This window comes from Sminthopsis crassicaudata, chromosome 1 (assembly GCF_048593235.1).
Source record: "Sminthopsis crassicaudata isolate SCR6 chromosome 1, ASM4859323v1, whole genome shotgun sequence".
NCBI classification, from domain to species: domain Eukaryota; kingdom Metazoa; phylum Chordata; class Mammalia; order Dasyuromorphia; family Dasyuridae; genus Sminthopsis; species Sminthopsis crassicaudata.
The window spans coordinates 499,926,476-499,945,076 of record NC_133617.1 but is presented as its reverse complement, the minus strand read 5'-3'; the positions used below and the strand labels follow the sequence as shown (position 1 = coordinate 499,945,076).

Below are 18,601 nucleotides of genomic sequence, written 5' to 3'. Positions count from 1 at the left end.
TGGGAGAATAAAAGAGAGGACTCCCAGAGATAAAAAAAAGACTCTGCATTGCATCAGGCTTGACGGGGCTCTCTGCAGGAAGGGAAGTCACTTCTAAGGACAAGAGTTAACAGCAAGTGCCTGGAGACAACGGTTCACTACAGGAAGAAGAATCTGTCCAAGAGATTTGAGTTGACACAGCAGATCTCTTCCCAGAGAGTGATCCGGCAGCTTCTAGAGACAACAGCTCGTCACAGAGCAGGAGCCCTCATCACAGCTCCAGGGCAGAAAGGCCTGCTTGTGGTCACTTACAGATCAGAACATAGGCCAGGAGAGTAGTAAACACATCTCTTGTTAAATCATACCACCTTGGAAGAACTAGAAACTTACAGGTTCCTAGAAATATCTTTTAAAATAGCTTCACAAAACCCCTGAAGCTTGGGACAGTGCACCCTTCACCCTGGAAGCAGAATCCTTCATTAAGAAAGTTAAAAATCAAGAAAAACTGGAAAAATTAGCAAACAACAAAAAAAAAAAATCTGACCATAGGAAGTTACAATGGTGACAAGAAAAGTCAATATACACACTCAGAAGGTAACAAAGTCAAAGCTCCAGCATCCAAAACTTCCAAGAAAAATATGAATTGATCTCAGCTCATAGAAGAGCTAAAAAAGGATTTTGAAAATCAAATAAGAGAGGTAGAAGAAAAATTGGGAAGAGAAATGAGAGTAATAAAAGAAATTTTTGACAGAAGAGTCAGCAGCTTGGTAAATGAAACACTGCATCATTATAAGCTTTGATATTAACATAAGTCTTATAAGTCTAAATTTTAAGCTTTTTGAAAAGACCTTTTCTTGATTTTCCATTATAATTATCATGTATATGTTGTGTTTTCAAAACTTTGATAGGTTGAAAGGGGAATTTTTTTTCTTTCCTAAGTAAAAAATGACTTGATAAATGGAATAGTTCTTATGTTTGTTTATTATTTCTAGAATTATATAGCCCTAAGTCTTTCAGACTTAAGTCTGAGACTAAGAAACTCATTACTCTTGCTTAACCTCAGTCGAGAATGAATACTCTTTAAAAGATACTCATTCATCAAAGAGTGGACTTTGGTATCTTTTAAATACTCAATTATGTCCTTTGCCAGATTCTCCTAATTTAGCACCTAGTTTTATTCTTAGTTTCCAGATGGTGGGTTTTTTTCCCCTCATAATTAACAAGGCTCTGCTGGGAAAGTTACACAAACTTTACACAAAAGATTTAGAAGCTAATCAGATGATCTGAGGTAGCTGAAAGGAAGTAGAATTAATTAGGACACAAAATTAAAAGCTTTGAGAAAAAGATATAGGAAGTCAGCAGATGATAGTTATCTTATTCGTTGTGTCCTTGCCAAAGAAAGAAAATCTTTATCTATGTTTGTGCAATTTATTGTTATTGAGTACCCCCAGATGTAAATGCTGAACTAATGCTATCAAGAGTTATTTAAAAAAAAAGAGAGAGAGAAATCTCCTTTCCACGTTCACAAGAAGTACAGCATTAGATGCCTGCTGAATACAGTTTAGCAGTATAGAAATCAGGCTACGTATCTGTTTTTAAAAAGCAAAGAATAGTGCAACACATCCATCCATTCATTCATCTACCCATTCACTTATTGATCCAGAAAAAGAGATGTGGTGAAAACAGACTCTGGCATTTATTTCTAGTAATATCACTAATTTGCCACGTGTCTCTGGGATACAGCATTTAACCTTTATCACAGTTTCCTTATCAGTTACTAGTGATTATAAGATCTGCCCTTTCTAATTCCCTTGATTGTAGCAAAAAGAGCTCTTTATATAAATTAAGCCTCTATATAAATTTGGAATTTGTTTGGCTTTGTTTTGCCATACTCAAAAAATGAGATCATGAATGTGGGAAGTATCAAGAGAGGTATAATAACATGATATATCATTGTTGTTATCACAGTAAAGTAAATATTTTTAAACTGTAATATTAACAAGCACCTGCACAAGGAAACACAGCTGTTAGTAATGGGAGTAGAGGGAAGGAGAAGGTGTAAAAGAACACAGCTGGGTCTGCTCTGTTCTAGAAATTAGTTCAACCTGTTACAAAGGAGAGACTATAGCCTGGGTCAACAGTATAGTCAACACAAGTGTAAAGATGACAAAGCCAAGCAATATTTTGTGTTATTCAAGTGACTTGGTGAAAAAATAACCAGGAAAAGCTGTACAAAACCTGCAGTAGTCTGATTGTAGTTGCCTGGTGTTTACCAGCCTTCCCTTTTGTGTGTCATTTTATACTTCTGCCCATAGAAAAGTCAGCAGAGATCTCTTGTCATGTCTATATTTTCCCATGTAATTTTATATTGGAGAATGTAAGAGTCAGGGAAAGAATAGGAAAGGCAGCCTCTTCACCAACTCTTATCAGATCTCTGTGGGAGGGCTTCAAAAAATCAATGCACTCCAGATATGGCTTCAAACACCTCGCCTTGGGAGCTGGAAGATAAAAGTGGCTGGCAAATTTGTATCTGCTGCTTCTTCTCTGTGTCCTCTTCCTCGGATCATCCAGTCAAACTCAACTAGTTGCATTTGCCTAGTGTCCTTCAACACCCCATGTTTTGCTTTTTAGGATATTTATCAAAAAGTGAGTTTGCTCAAGAAGGAAGGATGCCAACTGGGCTGGGCTGAGCTGAGTTGGCTTGTTTCTCTGCAACTGGAAGCCCCACTTGTCCCTTTGGGGAATTGAGTGGAAAGGGATAATTAGGCTGTGGACTGAAGATGTACTCTTTATGGGAAAAATTTGTTCAGCACTCATCTTTTTCACCAGTCATTATGCCTTCTGGAATCAATGATGAGTACCGAGGTATCACTGTATTATCATTGAGGTGAATAATTATAAAGATCAATATAAACTTTAAGATAATTAATTATTAAGGTGAACATAAACTTTGAGATCGTTAGAAAATGTTTCCTCATTTATGAACAATCCCTAATGAAAAGAACAAAAGAAGACCTCTTTTATAGTTTGATGTTTTACAGTCCTTAATATCCCTATCAGGAAAACATTTTAACAACAAAATACCCATACCCTGAAAAGAGAGATTGGGGGAAAAGGAGGAAGAAATATTATATGTATGTATGATTAGAAACTGAAACATTTACATGTTTATATATACATATATATTTCATATATTAAAATATTTCTTACCCATGTATGCATTACATATCATACATGCATCTATGTATGTAATCATAATATAATTAATATTAATAATATATCATATATAATATCAAAGCAGTTTATTTCATTTTTGTCCCCATAATATTTACTATAAGTGTTATCTTCTTGTCTTAACAACACTTGCTATTCAAAATAATTCTTAAATGCTTAATAACAATATAGGTAGAAAGCCCTATGGTCAATCACAAACCATAGCACTTAGTGAAAAATATTTGTCAAGAAAAATGATAATGAAATTTTTTATTTCCATGCTATGAACCATAAGTTGTAAATATAGCTGATCTATGATAGCAATAATTCATAAAATTTTAAGTGTTTGAGGGAATATGTATTTTAGTTGAAATTGTGCCACCAGCTAAAGAAACCAAAATTAAAGAAAAATTAGGATAAGCATTGGAGCAAGAGATCCTAGGCATTCATATATCTATCTGCTTCTGTATTGTAGTGATGAGAACCCTGGCTTTGGCATCAGAGGATCTCAATATAAATCCTAATTCCACTACTTATTACATGAGTGATTTTTAGCAAGTCTCTTTGTCTCACTGGCTTCAGTTCACTAATCTATAAAATGAGAGTTAGATTGTCTGTTCTTTAATGTCTTTTCTGGCTACAAATGCTATGAAATATGACCAAGACCATGAAGCAAGCTTAACAGTCTTGTAAATAAACTAAGCCACATGTAAAAGCCATTGTTCACAAATGATTTCTTCCAGAACTAAGTTTACCATTTCTGAAAAGTTTTTCAGATTAAAAACCACTTTAATATCTAATCTTTCTCTTTTTTTACCATTTAGAACGGCCAGCTTGAGTGTGTACGATGGATGGTGAGCGAAACTGAAGCTATTGCAGAATTAAGTTGTTCAAAGGATTTCCCAAGCCTCATTCACTATGCAGGCTGCTATGGCCAGGTAGGCTGTTCTTATAAATTATCTTCCTTTTATAATTTTAAGTAAAAAACCTTTTAAAAAAACTTTTTTTCACTAAAAATACTTATCTATGTTAAAAAAAAAAACCTTTTTTCACTCAAAATTTATATCTATATTCTTATGGGATATTTTATTAGATGTGAAATTGGTCAAACTATAATGAAAACCTGCTTTTCAGCAGATAAGCAGGCATGTATCCATTTGAGACCATGAGGGACATGAGTTGTTTTTTTTTTCCCCCTTTGGGAAGTTATAGAGTTAATGGCAGATCTGTTGCCCATATTGCTATTACGAGTCTAGTGATAAAATTCATTACATTTCTTTAAGAGCAGTAATTTTAAGCTAGCCAGGAAAAAAATGGCACTATAGTGTACTAACGATCCATATTATAACTTCCTCAGAGCAACAATTTATTTGAATAGATTTAAGGGCATATTTTTATGGTAAAAAAAGAAAAGAAGCATGCTTCTTATATGTGAAACCATATTTTCTGACTTCATGACCATACCCCATAGGAATATCATTGTAGTGTTGTTTTTAACAGATTATTATTTCTGAGCATTAAAAATCTCAAATTTTAAAATGTATATATGTATATATTTTGCATGTGTATGTACATATATATAAACACATATGTGTCTGTATGTATGTATATGTCTATATATGTTTTTTAAGTCATTATTTTTGGAGGGTATCTTTCATTTTTCTATGGGGACTCTTTCTGGTTCACTAGTGGTTCTTTTTGTAGAGTCTATTTTCTTTTACCACAATGATCTGTGACATTTATTTCCTGTGATGCACAATGGTCAAGAAAAATGTCCAATTTTATGTTAAAAAAAACACCAAGGAAAGTAAAGATATATTTATTGTCTATCATCTTCTAGGTATTTTTTATTTATTTTATTTTTTTATTTGGGTTACTTTGCAGAATTCATTGATTCAATAGGCAAAGTTACTGAGTAAACAAAAGAAAGATGCAGGAGCAAGAACTAAAAATTTGCAGAAGCCCACTATCCTTGGAATGTAAAAGAATAACTATCTTAATTAATCTTCATCAATATCATCTGATGATGATGATGATGATGATTTTAATATAACTATTGGTAATAGCTAGCAAATATATAATATTTTAAGCAAAGTGCTTTGTAAGTTCTTATCTGATTTTATCACAACCCTATGAGGTAGGTGATACAATTATCCTCATTTTACAAATGAAGAAAATGAAGTTGAGAAAGGTGAAATGACTTGCTCAGGATTCCATAGTTGATGAATTTCTGAGGCAGGCAGATTCTACATCTAGCTCTATATAAAAGTACTAGCTATGAAGTCAGAAGATCTGATTTAAATCCTGACTCTTTGGTCTATTAATTATGTGAAGTGGAGTGAATCATATAACTTCTTTGGTTCTCAGTTTTCTCATATGTAAAAATGAGAGAGTTGGATTATGTCCCCTTTAAGATACATTTCGGAAGAAACTGATCATTGTACATCTGTACATCCCAGAATACATGATATTGCCCTTTTATAGTAATTGGCTATAATTAATGTGAATATTAAAGGTAAACGTTTCCATTTTCCACTTTACTTTGCCTGTATAAATACTAACTAAAATTATATTCCTTTTCGGAGACATTTTGGCTAGGTTTACATGAAAAGAGGGAGGAAAGCCTATAACCACTTTGAGACTTTTAAGTACAGTGAGTAAAGAGGTATTTTACATTATTCATCTCATGGATATGGCTTTTGTAGATCATATTCAGTGTGAATAAAAATGTTGTTTCTAATGATTTTGAAGCTTTTGGAAAGCAGTGGAAAGAAATGATACTTTTTGAGACTGGTTGGTGAAATACCTTTGACTTGATTTAGGAAAATAATGAAATTAAGGAAAATAATTAAATTAATGAAAATAATGAAATTAAAAGCCTACTTGAAGAGATTATTTTTTATTCTTTGCTTCACACTATTGGTTTTCAAGTTGTTAGTCCAGAAAGAAAGGAAAGGTACAAGCTTTTATTAAGCACCTAATATGTTCTATGCATTGCTGCTAAGCACTTTAGAGATATCTTATTTGAACTCAAGACCATTAAGTATCTTCACATCGTATATTATTGTCTAGAATAGAATACATAAATATTTTTGTGGGGTCATTACTATGAAAAAAAGTTCAACTAGTCTAAGAACAGCCACTCATGTTTTAGATAACCTATGGAAATGCTAACATTGGAAAGAGAACAAAGAAAATATTTTCACAAAGACTATTCTTTGGCAATTTTCTAATCATTCCACACAAGCAAGTTCTCCAACAAGCAGGCATTTCAATGTGCTTCTTCTGATTTTATTTTTTTAATAAATACTTCTATAAGAGATAGTACAAAGGAAAATTCCTTTCTTCATTTGTTTTGCTTGTCCTCTGCCCATCAAATATATTCTTAAAGCATTGTCTAGATCTGATTTGTATTCTTATAAAAATTAGCTTTAAATGTCCCCTTTAAATATGAGATAGCTAGTAGTTTTTAGTTATCTGCTATAATTCATCTTCTGGGTGATGGCTACTGATTTTCCTCATCTTGACAAATGATGTTTCAGAGAGTGCAATTACTTCATCGCCTGCTTATATAGAGTGAAACTAGCCAAAAGGAATAAAAACCAGAAACCTCTAAGGACATTCAAGGAACAAGTAGAGAGTATTCTTTGCCAGTTTTTCTCACTTTACATTATCTGTGTCCCTTGAGATGCTGTTGGTTGTCCAGACAATTGGGACAAAAAAACCCTTTAGTCAGTCATGTTTCCTGCCTGATAAATCATGTTGTTATTCATTTCATAGTTTAAGTTTATGCAGGCCTCATACTCATAATTCTCTTTGCACCACAGCAGGGAGAATACAAAAACACAATGAACCCAAGATACCTGGATCCCTGCTCTGCTGCTAATTAACTGTGATCTTTGCAAAGTCATGTCGACTCTCTGAGCCTATTTTTTTATTTGTAAAATAAGAAATTTTATTGGATAATCTCTAAAGTCCCTGACACACTACAATTTTGTGACCCTAACGTCTTCCTGCTGTTAAAATATTTCCTTCAGAAATGTCTATATCTTTCTTAAAATCTGCATTAGGAAAGTGGACAAACTAATGGCTGCTACAAATAAATGATGTTCTGACTTCAGTTTTTTCAAGGAAATATTTACTAACCTAGATGACTCTTTCAGGGAACATTTTGGTAAACTGTATCCTCTATATTCTCTTGATATTTCCCAAAATCTAATTCAGAAACATTAGTTGTCAATCACATTTACTATATGGAAGGAAGGAAACAAGCATTTAAGCACCTTCAGGCATTGTGCTTTACAAAAATTATCTCATTTGATCTTTACAGCAATAATCCCAGGAATAAGATACTATAATTATTTCCATTTTATTGTTGAGGAAACTGAGATAGAAGTTTTTGCCCAGGATCACACAGTTAGTAAAGCCATATTTGAACTCAGGTCTTCCTCATTACAGGCCCAGTTTTCTATCCATTATGCCCCTCAAGTAGATAAACAAGAGTTATATCACAGGATAACTATTTTACTAAAAATCAATTTTTGCATTTTGCATTTTGCCTTAATATCAAAAAAGGATGTCATGTTTCTATGATATTTTATACTATAAACACTTACCTTACTTCAAAATTTTGAGTAAAACATTGTAAATATAATTATCTCCATTTCATGAATGAAGAAACTGGAACTCAGAGGCTAAGCCATAGTCTAGTACGTATCAGATCTGAGATTCAAACCGGATATTTTTAATGTTTCTTTGATTTATTTTTTCCCTTATCTTATTATGCTACTCTGATGGAGAGCATTTCAATAAAAGAAAAACTTAATATTCCTTTCTGATAATCATGTTACATGATTGGGATATAGTGATTTGTTCACAAGTGAGTTCTGAATTTTTTGGATAGATTATGAAAAAAATAAGCATTTCTTTGTATTATTTCATGGTCACATTTAAGGACTACAGCAAGACTGCTGCAAATGTTTATATTACATATGAAGCCAGAGTAAGAATCATCTTTTGATTAATGTATGAGCACTTCAATATTCAAGGACTAGTTTTTCAGGAATCATAATTCACAAAGTTTCATGGTTCTATAAGCTGATATGACAGTTGAGTGTGATTGGTATAATCTAGGGGAAAGGGGAGAAACTAGTCTTTTATACTTAATTATCAAAGAGTAGCAACAGAAGAACTGTCATGTATGTGAACTCACAGAGCGGCCCTGAGATTGCTTTTTATCACTGTTTCTATTATCTCTTCTTTAATGTATACATGCTATTCTTTTTGTGTGTATTATATGTGTGTATATCTGACATTATATATACATATTAATACAAGTGGCTAAGTCACCAAAGTTAAGAAATACTGGATTCAAATCCCATCTCAAATGCTTACTAGCTATAAGCTAGTAAGATAAATAAGATAAATCATAGGATCATAGATTTAGAGTTCTTTCAAACTCTAATCTAAAATCATCAGTTCCAACCCTCATGCCCTATTTTAAAGATAAGGAAACTGATGCCCCAAAACATTAAATTATCTATTCAGAGTTATATAGATATTAAGTCACTTAACCCCTCTGAATCTCCATTTTCTTATCTGTAAAATGAAGATAGTAATAGCATTTACCTCAAAGAATTATTGCAAAGATCATATGAGAAAATATGCATAATATATATTACACACATACATATACACACACACATATATATATGTGCATATACATGGCTTTGTAAATTTTAAAATAGAATATAAATGTGAGTTTCTTGATGAATCAACAGCAATATTTCGTTCTTATCTTTTCCGATGATGCTCAAAAATAGTCCAAAGACAATTTGCTGCTAATACTAATTTATATCAAGTTATTTGCATATTATTGTGCAGGAAAATTAAAATGATGAGTCTTTGTGATTGAAAATATATACTGACATAAAAGTCCATCTTCTGTAGTCATTAAAAGAATCTTCAGCATAACTCCAGGAACAGACAGGACAACAGAGATGATAAAGATTTTGTACTATTCCCACAAAGTTTTAATCTCTTCTGGTAGGTCTCTCTATTTTGAAAGTATTTTATTCCATGTAGTTTTGAATACACAATTTGGTAAAAATGAACATTGTTCTTAAAGTTTTCAACAATTAATGTTATGTCTGGATACTTGAGAGTAACAGTTTTGCCTCTAATGATGCTAAATTCAATACATTTCACTTATAAATTCTCATATATATTTAGGGTAGGGAGGATATTTATAATATGGGAATTTCTTGTCTATTCATTTAGAAAAGATAATTAGTATCTGGTGTATAATATAGATACCTATTTGTGTTCTCTCTAAGTACTCATTGATTCTATATTTTTGGAACCTGCAATTGTAATACACTATCCATTACTTCATTCTATAATTTGTACTGATTGATATTCTATAAGAATAAGTCTTATGTAATTTCTGATGGTGACAATGTGACCCTGAATTGCCATTGTATACCCTCCCATTTCTACAAACAAGTCTACAGGATTCATATTGTTTTACACTTCTTTATGAACATATTTTAGATATGGTTCATGTGGATGTCTGTGAAGTGCCTTATGATTCTACTTTTGGTTCTTAGCCATTCATTCATTCTATGAAGATAAACTACTTTTATTACATTCAATGAATTCAATAGCATATACCTAATGTCAACTTTTATTATTGCTCCATGAAATGAGGGTTGTTTCTCAAATCTAAATTCTTAGCTTATCCTATGCTTTAAAAATATCAATTCTCTTCTCCTTTTTGATGAAAGTTATTAATCTTTCTACAGCTGCCTTGAAAAGATAAATCTTCTCCTTTGTTAAAGTTATATGGTAGTTTGTTTTTGGTTGCTATTGTTAAAGCAGAGGAGAATACCTAAAATAATCCTTGCCAAATCCTTTACTAGACCAAAATTATACAGTAAGACAAGTTATATAGGTCTTAATTACTCTATAGTTTTAACTTCATGATGCTAGTCAGTTTCTCAACATTATTTCAGCATTCTACTTGATAACCTTATGCTATGTGGAGGCTAACATTGCTTTTGCATGGCAGGAATACCCAAAAATCAGCCAGTTTGATCCCTACTGAAATAATTCCTTCCTTCTCTAAAACTCTCCTTCCCCCATTTCTTCCACATTGACATTTCTGTATCTCTTCCTTCTTCATCTTTCTCTTACCATTTACTTAGAGCTGTGACTTACTATCTGTGTGATGTCCAGCAAGTTGCTTAATCCCTGTTTGTCTCAGTTTTCTCATCAGCAAAATGGATATAATAATATTATCTATGTTGTTGTGAAGATAAAATACAAAAATTTAAATGTTATGTGAATGCTAGTAATAATATTTAATTTATATAATTATTAACAATTATTATTTCCCACATGCATACAATGGTTTAAGTTGTGTTTTAAATAATGATAATTATTATTATTTTTTAAATAAAGAAAATAATTCCTTCAGCTATGTCCCCTTTGCACTTTCCTTAGTTATTAGTACCTGTTAACAAAACAACTTTCTTGAATACCCATTGATTTTAAAATTCATATTATTGGGGCAGCTAAATGGCACAATGGATAGAGCACCAGCCTTGAAGTCATGAAGGCCTGAGTTCAAATCCAGCCTCAGACACTTAACACTTCCTAGCTGTGTGACCTTGAGCAAGTCACTTAACCCCAATTGCCTCAGCAAAAAAATAAATAAATAAAATAAAATTCACATTATTGTACTTCCTATCAGGGATCCCAACTTACTTAACATTTGCACATATTGAACATGAAGCTAGTTCTTAAGGCCTTTGGTTTGGTTTTGTTTTTACCAAGCTGGGGGCATTGTAAAGCCATTGCTATTTGGGATTAATTAGATTTGAAGTAATAATTATTACTAATAATTATGAATGGGTCAGCTAGGCATTTTAAATAAATATCTAACTAGGACGGCCCCAAGGCAGTTTTTAATTTCTAATATAATAATTCACTAGACATACTCATGGCACATCAAAAATATACAGTTACTCCATTAAAAAAATAGCAAATTCTTCAAATGGGTTTTTAAAATGTGGAAAAGACACATTCACCATAACAAGGAATGGGGATTGAAAAATCTACCTTAAAAAGTAAAGATAGTGGCAAAATGATTGTTCATCTCCCTTGATCAGAACTTGGCTGAGATGGAGACTGGTTGAATTGCAGGAGATTATGTATCCTTTCTTGGCTGAATAAAAGATAAAATCAAAGTTGCCGAATTGGAGAGTTGGTAGGGAACAAATCCACACTATAACCTCCCTGACAACTTCTGCCTGAAAGAATTTCAGAAGGGTCACTCATTTCTTCCCTGAGGTAGCCCATTACATTTTGAGGCAGGGCTAAAATGTTTATGCAAAAATGATCCAGGTTGCTATCCTGCCTCTCTGACACATACTGATTGTGTCATCCTAGGAAAGTCGGTCAGAGGGTTAATAAACATTTATTTAATGTCCTTTATGTGACAAGCACTGTCCTAAGTGCAAGGCATTCAAAAAGAGGCAAAAGACAATACCTACCCTTGGAGGAATTCAGAGATTATCAAGTAACTGTTGCTGCTATTTGTTGTTGTTTGTCCTTTGTTCTGGAAGAGGACCAGGTCATCAAGGAGGTGATGCCATGACATGCAAAAGAATTGGATTTAAGTGAGGAAGGGCCAGGGTCACTGCCTCAGTTTTTCCTCCAGAGCTATCTGGGTCCGGTGGCCAGATATAGATCGAGATAACTGGAGATTGCCCTGGACATAGTAAAAGATTTTGGTCTTTTTAAGCTAAGGTCTTTAATAGGTCTCGGTATGACTGAGGAACTACCCAATCACTAATTAAGGCCTTTTTTACCTAGTCAAAAAAAAATACATATATGTGTACACACATACACACACATATATATTATATATATGCACATATGTATGCATATGCTATATATACACACATATCTTTACATAAATATATTTCTATATCTACATGTCTTTATCAATATCTGTACATTTTACCCTCTGGAAGGGGATTCTGGCCAAAACAAAAGCAATTGCTGTCTCCATTTACTATGAGCCAACAAGCAAGGTCCAAACAATGATCAAATGGGGCTTGATCTGGGATGTTGTTGGTCAGTCAATGAGAGCTATAGTGATTTGGATTTAAGGCATATTCCTAGACTACTTCTTGAGAAGTTTCAGTAATCAAAATTTGCATTCCTTTGGGCAGAGCATTCACTGGTAAGGGTACGCTGTTTTATATCAACAAAGGGAAGGGAAAGACGAAAGAAAGGAAAAGAAAACAAGGAGCTGTTGCCCAGCTAGCCAATTCCATTTGGGTCCCCCAGTGGGTCAGCTCCTACTGCTACTCACAGAGGTTGTTATTTGTCCTTCGTTCTTAAAGAGGGCCATGACATCAGCTTGGTGATGCTATGAATGCAGGTGCACTGGATTCCCATGAGGAAGGCTGTGCAGTCACTTGTCTCACTTTCTCTTCTGAGTCATCTGAGTCCAATGGCCAAGTACAGATCAGAACAACTGGAGATGGATGGCCTTCATCAAGCAATTAAAGGTGTACAAATAAGTTACAGATAGGAAAAATTACTCTTTGTCCTTCATTTTTGAAGAGGAATAACAACATCATGGGTGATGTCTTGACTTGTGCATGAATTGGATTTAAATAAGCCTGAGTTGCACAAAGTCTTTAGCCTCCCTCTCTTTTCCTTAGCCAGTGACATCAAGAAAACTGGTGATGGATTGGGGTATAGTTAATGTCTCTAATGTTTTTTATATTTGACCAGGTTCTAAGCACGCCACAGCCCCCACTTCAGACACATGCAAAAATTAGGTCATAATTGAAGGAACGGAAGCAATGGACTCAAAAAAGGTTGGGAATAGTCTCCTGATGAAGATGAGATTTTAGTTAGGATCTAAAGGAAGCCATTAGAGAGATGAGGTGGGAGAATATTTCAGGCCTGGAAGAGAGCCAGAGAAAATGTCCAGCAACATAATGTAGAGTGTCTTGTTCATGGAGTACCCAGTTAAGTGTCACTGGATCAAAGTTAGGAAGTAATATGTAAGAAAAATTGAAAGCCAGGAGGGAGCTATGTTGTAAAAGACTTTGCCTAACAGAGCATGATAGTTAGCTAGAAGGAAGCTACTGGAGTTTAAGTAAGGGAGGTGACACCATCTGATCTCTGCTTTCACCTTGGCAGCTAAACTGGAGAATGAATTGGAATGGAAGGAGTCTACAGTAAGGCAGACTCAGCTTTTTTGCTGTAGTATAGATGTGAGGTGCCTAAAGAAACTCTCTTAAGTTATGTTAAAAATGCTGACAGGATGGAGGTTGCTCACCTGAGAGTTCCTGAGGGCAATGAAACCATAGGTTCAGTCCTGTCTATCTTTCTTAACATTCCAACTTACCTACAAGGTAGAGAAGACTGTTTGATTCTGTTGTCTTATTCAAGTATAAGTATAAATCCTTGCATTTGAGTTTTTTAAAATTGATTGCAGAAAAGTAATAACTAAAAAACAATTTATGTGAAATAGTTCTTTGGGTTTTAGTTTGATTCAGCACTATGACATGGCATTCAAAATAGCTAAGGTAATCTTAGAGCAAGGAAGACTGTAGGATTATAGATCTATAGGTGGAAGAGACCTTAGGGATCATTTAGTCCAACACCTCTCATTTTAAAAATGAAGAAACTGAGGTCCAGAAAAGATAATGGCTTGTTTAACATCTCTTAGGTAGTAAGTGACAGAAATGGCATTCTGATGCTCTTGCTCTTTACCCCTGTAAAACTACTTCTACAGTATCATGTTCAGTTCTTCTGTTCAGAATCTGCAGATACTAGAGTTTGATATGCAGAATGCGTCCCCAAAAAAAGAAACAAAAATGAAAGGAAGGCATAGGTTGAAAAAATGTGATATCTTTAGCCTGGAGAAGAGAAGACTTAGAAGAGAAAAGGTAATTGTCTTCAAGTATTTATTTAAAGGATTCATGTGAAAGAAGCATCCCACCTCTTATGTTTTTTAGAGGCCAAAACTAAGATGAATTTGAGTTTGGTATGATGAAAAGCTTCCTAAAAGTTAGACATGAACTGTAAGTCCAAAAGTGAAATGGGATACTTAAGCAGATTATGAATTATAAAGATAATAATATCCCACTCCATTCTCTGTGAAGTTAAAATTACAAAATATATGAAGTACTTTTCAAACTCTAAAGCATTCATATAAATGTTAGTGATGATGACAGTAAAGATGCTATAATGGAGTATTGGGGTGTTTAAATTTGGGGTGGATCCAATCATTATTGAGTTAATTTCAATTCAAAGATGATGTGATTCTTACTTTCCATAAGCTGATAATCACATTATGTAAAATACTATCAACCAAAGTATTCCCCCAAAAAGAAAAAGAAGTCATCAATAAAGATACCTTAGGAAAAGTTATCTCCCTATCTATGCATGTTGGTTAGCTCTCACCTGATGCAGACTAAAATAAAATATTTCTGCCCTCCCCCTGAAGAAAGGAGGGCTTAAGCTTATGATCCATTTTCTAATCCTTCTTGAAGCCCAGTCTCTCACCAGTCTTGCCTCACCTCCACCTGATTTCTGTAGGGTACCAAGAGGACAGTAGCATTTTCTGTCTTTTTTGGCTTACCAATATTAAACTCTCCTTATGTACATTCTTAGCAGGTTTCAGTACTGTTGAACTCATTATGATTGTCTTTCTCAGCAGGGGACCTCACTTCCCACTTGCTCATTTGGAAAAACTCCAGTGCAAAAATGTTCAGTCCATTTTTGATGTTTCAAACACTGACCTGTTCCTCTGCATAAATGACTTTAAAGCAGTTTGTTATTTTCATCCAACATTCTTTTAGCAGATTAGTTGGCATGTTCTGAAGGTGAAGACAAATTTAATCCAGAAAAATATAAAAGTTCATGACCATTAAGAACAAATAATGGGGGTGGGGAGAGGAGAGGGAGAAGAACCCAAAGTTAAAAAGAAGTTCAAGGTTGTTTCAAATGTACAATCTTCTAAATGTCAAACTCCACCTACTCAAATGTGGACTGTTGTTTTTACCCCTTTTATATTTATTTAAACTTTATATTTAATTTTTCTATTTTAAACCAATGTAATACATTTTCATTTCCCTACTTTTTCCTAGAGCCAAATATAACAAGAAAATACCACAGAAATGGGTTGTAGCAAAGTCTTCTTACTTGTCTCTTGGCCTGTGGAGGTCGGAATTCACAGCTTTGGTTTACCCTACTTCGTGATGGAAAGGGGAAAAAAAAAGTTAAAATAACACTAGCATTCAGTCTAGGGAAATCCCTAAGGATTCTAATTTGATATCTCTAGTGATTTCTTATATAACCTATTTCTCCAGGACATGATGGTATTACCTTTTCTAATGTTCCTATTGACAGGGGGAAGAAATGGATTTTAAGTATAAATATAAATGGCACTCATCAAAATAGTATTTGCTATTTAATATTTCACAAAATGTGAGCAATCTCAGAAAATTCTAAAGATTCTTTGGGAGTAGTTGGAAAACAAATTACTATGAACAAGGAGCCCTAAATTCTAATCTAGCTTTCCTATTACCAACTATGTGACATTGGGCAACTTATCCTATTTTGGGGGCTTCCATTTGTTTCTTCATCTGTAAAATAAGGAGATTAAAAAAGACAAATTCTGAGATCCCTTCTTAGCACTAAAGTTTCTTCTCAGGTTTTAAGTTGGGTATTTTTCTAAGTTTCTTCTTCAAACAAGGATATAGACTTCTTTAATCTCTTCAACAAATGTTTTTCCAATTTGCAATTCCAATCTGATAAGATTCTTTTATGACACAAAACTTGTTTCTTTCTAAGCTTCTCTACATGGATTTTTATTTTTCTTTTTCATTATTTCTACTTATTTTTTTTACATGTGATTTGTTATTTTGTAGGAAAAAATCCTTCTCTGGCTTCTTCAGTTTATGCAAGAACAAGGGATCTCTTTGGATGAAGTTGACCAAGATGGTAACAGTGCAGTTCATGTAACATCACAGCATGGATATCTAGGATGCATACAGGTAGGACAAATTCCCACTTCATTAGCACCAGGCTTCCTTAGAGGGAGAGAAATATATTAATATAACAAAAGTGATAATAAGAAGCAAATAAGTAATTGTTTATAATAAGAATTGTTGATAATAAGAAGCAAATAAGTAATATTAAAATGAGGGGAGAATATCTGAATTAAATTAATGTTCTCTAATGAACATTACAGTAGACAATGATCCAAATAGCTTCAAATCTACACATGTGGTATGATATATGTGTATAAATGATTGTATTAAACTTTATATATATATATATGCATATATATAATGGTGTATGCATACCAAGTTATGTGGATAATAGGATATTTGCTTTATAATGAATAATAACATTCATTCTGTATGATAAATATAACAACATTTAGTAGGGGGAAAATGAAGTAATGGAGAAGAATTATACTTAGAGAAGAAAAAACAGATATTCTTGTGATATTATTTAAGATAGTAAATGATTAGGGCATCTGGATGGCATAGCAGGTAGAGGGCCAAACCTGGAATCAGAAAGACTCATTCATGAATTCAAATCTGGCTTTAGACACTTACTAGCTCTGTGAGCCTGGGCAAGTCACTTATCTCTATTTACCTCCGTTTGCTCATCTGAAAAATTAGCTAGAGAAGAAATGACAAACCACTCAAATATTTTGCCCAAAAATCCATAAAGGGGGTCACAAAGTGTCAGACACAAGTGAAAAAGACAAAACAGCACAACATATGAATGACCAAGCAAGATATAAAGTAAAGGGTAATCTAAGAGACCTAATAGACTATATTTAAGTATGACTAAAGCTAGCCTGAAACTGAATCATATCAGGAATAAAATATGCAAACATTTCAGTCATCTTATTATTATAGTTCCTATTATCTACTGTTTTTATTTTGGGATACTATATTTTAAAAATGTCAAGAAATTAGGGAGAATATAGAAGAGAGAAGTAGGAAAGGAAAAAATTAATTTAGCCTCAAAGTTGAAGATTCATTAATCAAGAAGCAAGTATTAAGTGCTTATGGTGCCTGTCATAGAGGGGTAGGGTCGGGGTAGCACAAAGACAAAGTTAGTACAATCCTGAACTGAAATGCTGAAGGGACTAGAAAATGGACATAGTGCAACATGGTCATAGAGAAGTAAATGTAATATGTATACAAATAAGTAAATATAATATGTATACAAGATAAATACATGGTTATTTGGGGGAAAGGCAGGAAATTATTAACAATCATGACCATCAGGAAAAGCCTAATGAGGGAGATAGGCTTTAAACTATCTGGCAATAAACCTTATAGGGAGATAAGAATTTCAAGAGATGAAAGGGAGAAAGGGTACTACAAACATGGTATAGAATTTGTGCAAAGGCACAGAGTAGGAAGCTGTAATGTCATGTGGGAGGAAAAAGAGGTGGACCAATTTAGTGAAAAGATAGGAAGAATAACATATAATTATCTCCCAAAGGTAGATAGGAGCCAGAATGTGAGAAGATTAAATGCCAAAGAAATGTACATTTTATCCTAGAGGCAATAAGGAACCACTGAAGCTTTGTAATCACAGGAATAAAATGGTCAGATTTGTGCTTTAGGAATATCAACATATTCACTGGGTGGAAGATGCATTAGAGAAAGAAGAGACTGGATTCATAAGATCCAAATCTGAAGCTATTGTAGTAAAGGCTAGAGATAATGAAGGCTTAAACTATAATTGTTATGATGTGCATAGAAAGGAGGATAAGACAGGTGGTGGATGTAGAATTAATTATACTTTGTCAGCTGATTGGATATGAAGGATAAATGGGTGTAGAGCTGCAAAAGAATCAAATACTACATCAGCCCTTCAAAAAAATTGTACACTGTTATAGGTATACTTCCTATAGTCCTTAAAAATATAAAAAATGAAATAGAGGGAATAAATTGATTTTACCTGGTAAATACAGTTTTTAGGCTCTTACATAAATTTAAGATTATTCATCACTAAAGAGAAAGTATTTCTCTTCTTGATTGTTTAATTCATTTTAATTAAGTTAGATTGTTTAATAGCTAGTTCTCAAATCATGAAATATAGCGCTAATCAGAGTCTGAGGGGGTTTCCATATGGTAGGAGAGAAAAAGAGGGCAGGGACAAAGTGGCAAAAGAAAAAAGACATGAACAAGAAAATAGGAAAGCCACGAGAAAGAGAGTGCTAGAATGAAAAATGTTGAAGTTAGAATGAGCAAGGAATTATGCTCACCATTGCTCATTTGTTCAATACTCCTCTGGGGTAAATGACAAATGCTGAGTTCACCTTTGCATTGTGGATAATCTTAAC

At 33.5% G+C, this 18,601-nt stretch overlaps 1 protein-coding gene across 2 annotated transcripts in view; it reads left to right on the top strand.

The window, feature by feature from the left end:
* Positions 1 to 18,601, top strand: part of SNCAIP (synuclein alpha interacting protein) — a 213,240-nt gene that overhangs the window by 170,940 nt on the left and 23,699 nt on the right. For both annotated transcript variants that reach the window (XM_074281510.1, XM_074281511.1), the window contains exons 6-7: positions 4,017 to 4,130; positions 16,155 to 16,280. In XM_074281510.1, coding sequence (XP_074137611.1) covers positions 4,017 to 4,130; positions 16,155 to 16,280 — 240 coding nt within the window. The remainder of the gene's footprint in view (positions 1 to 4,016; positions 4,131 to 16,154; positions 16,281 to 18,601) is intronic.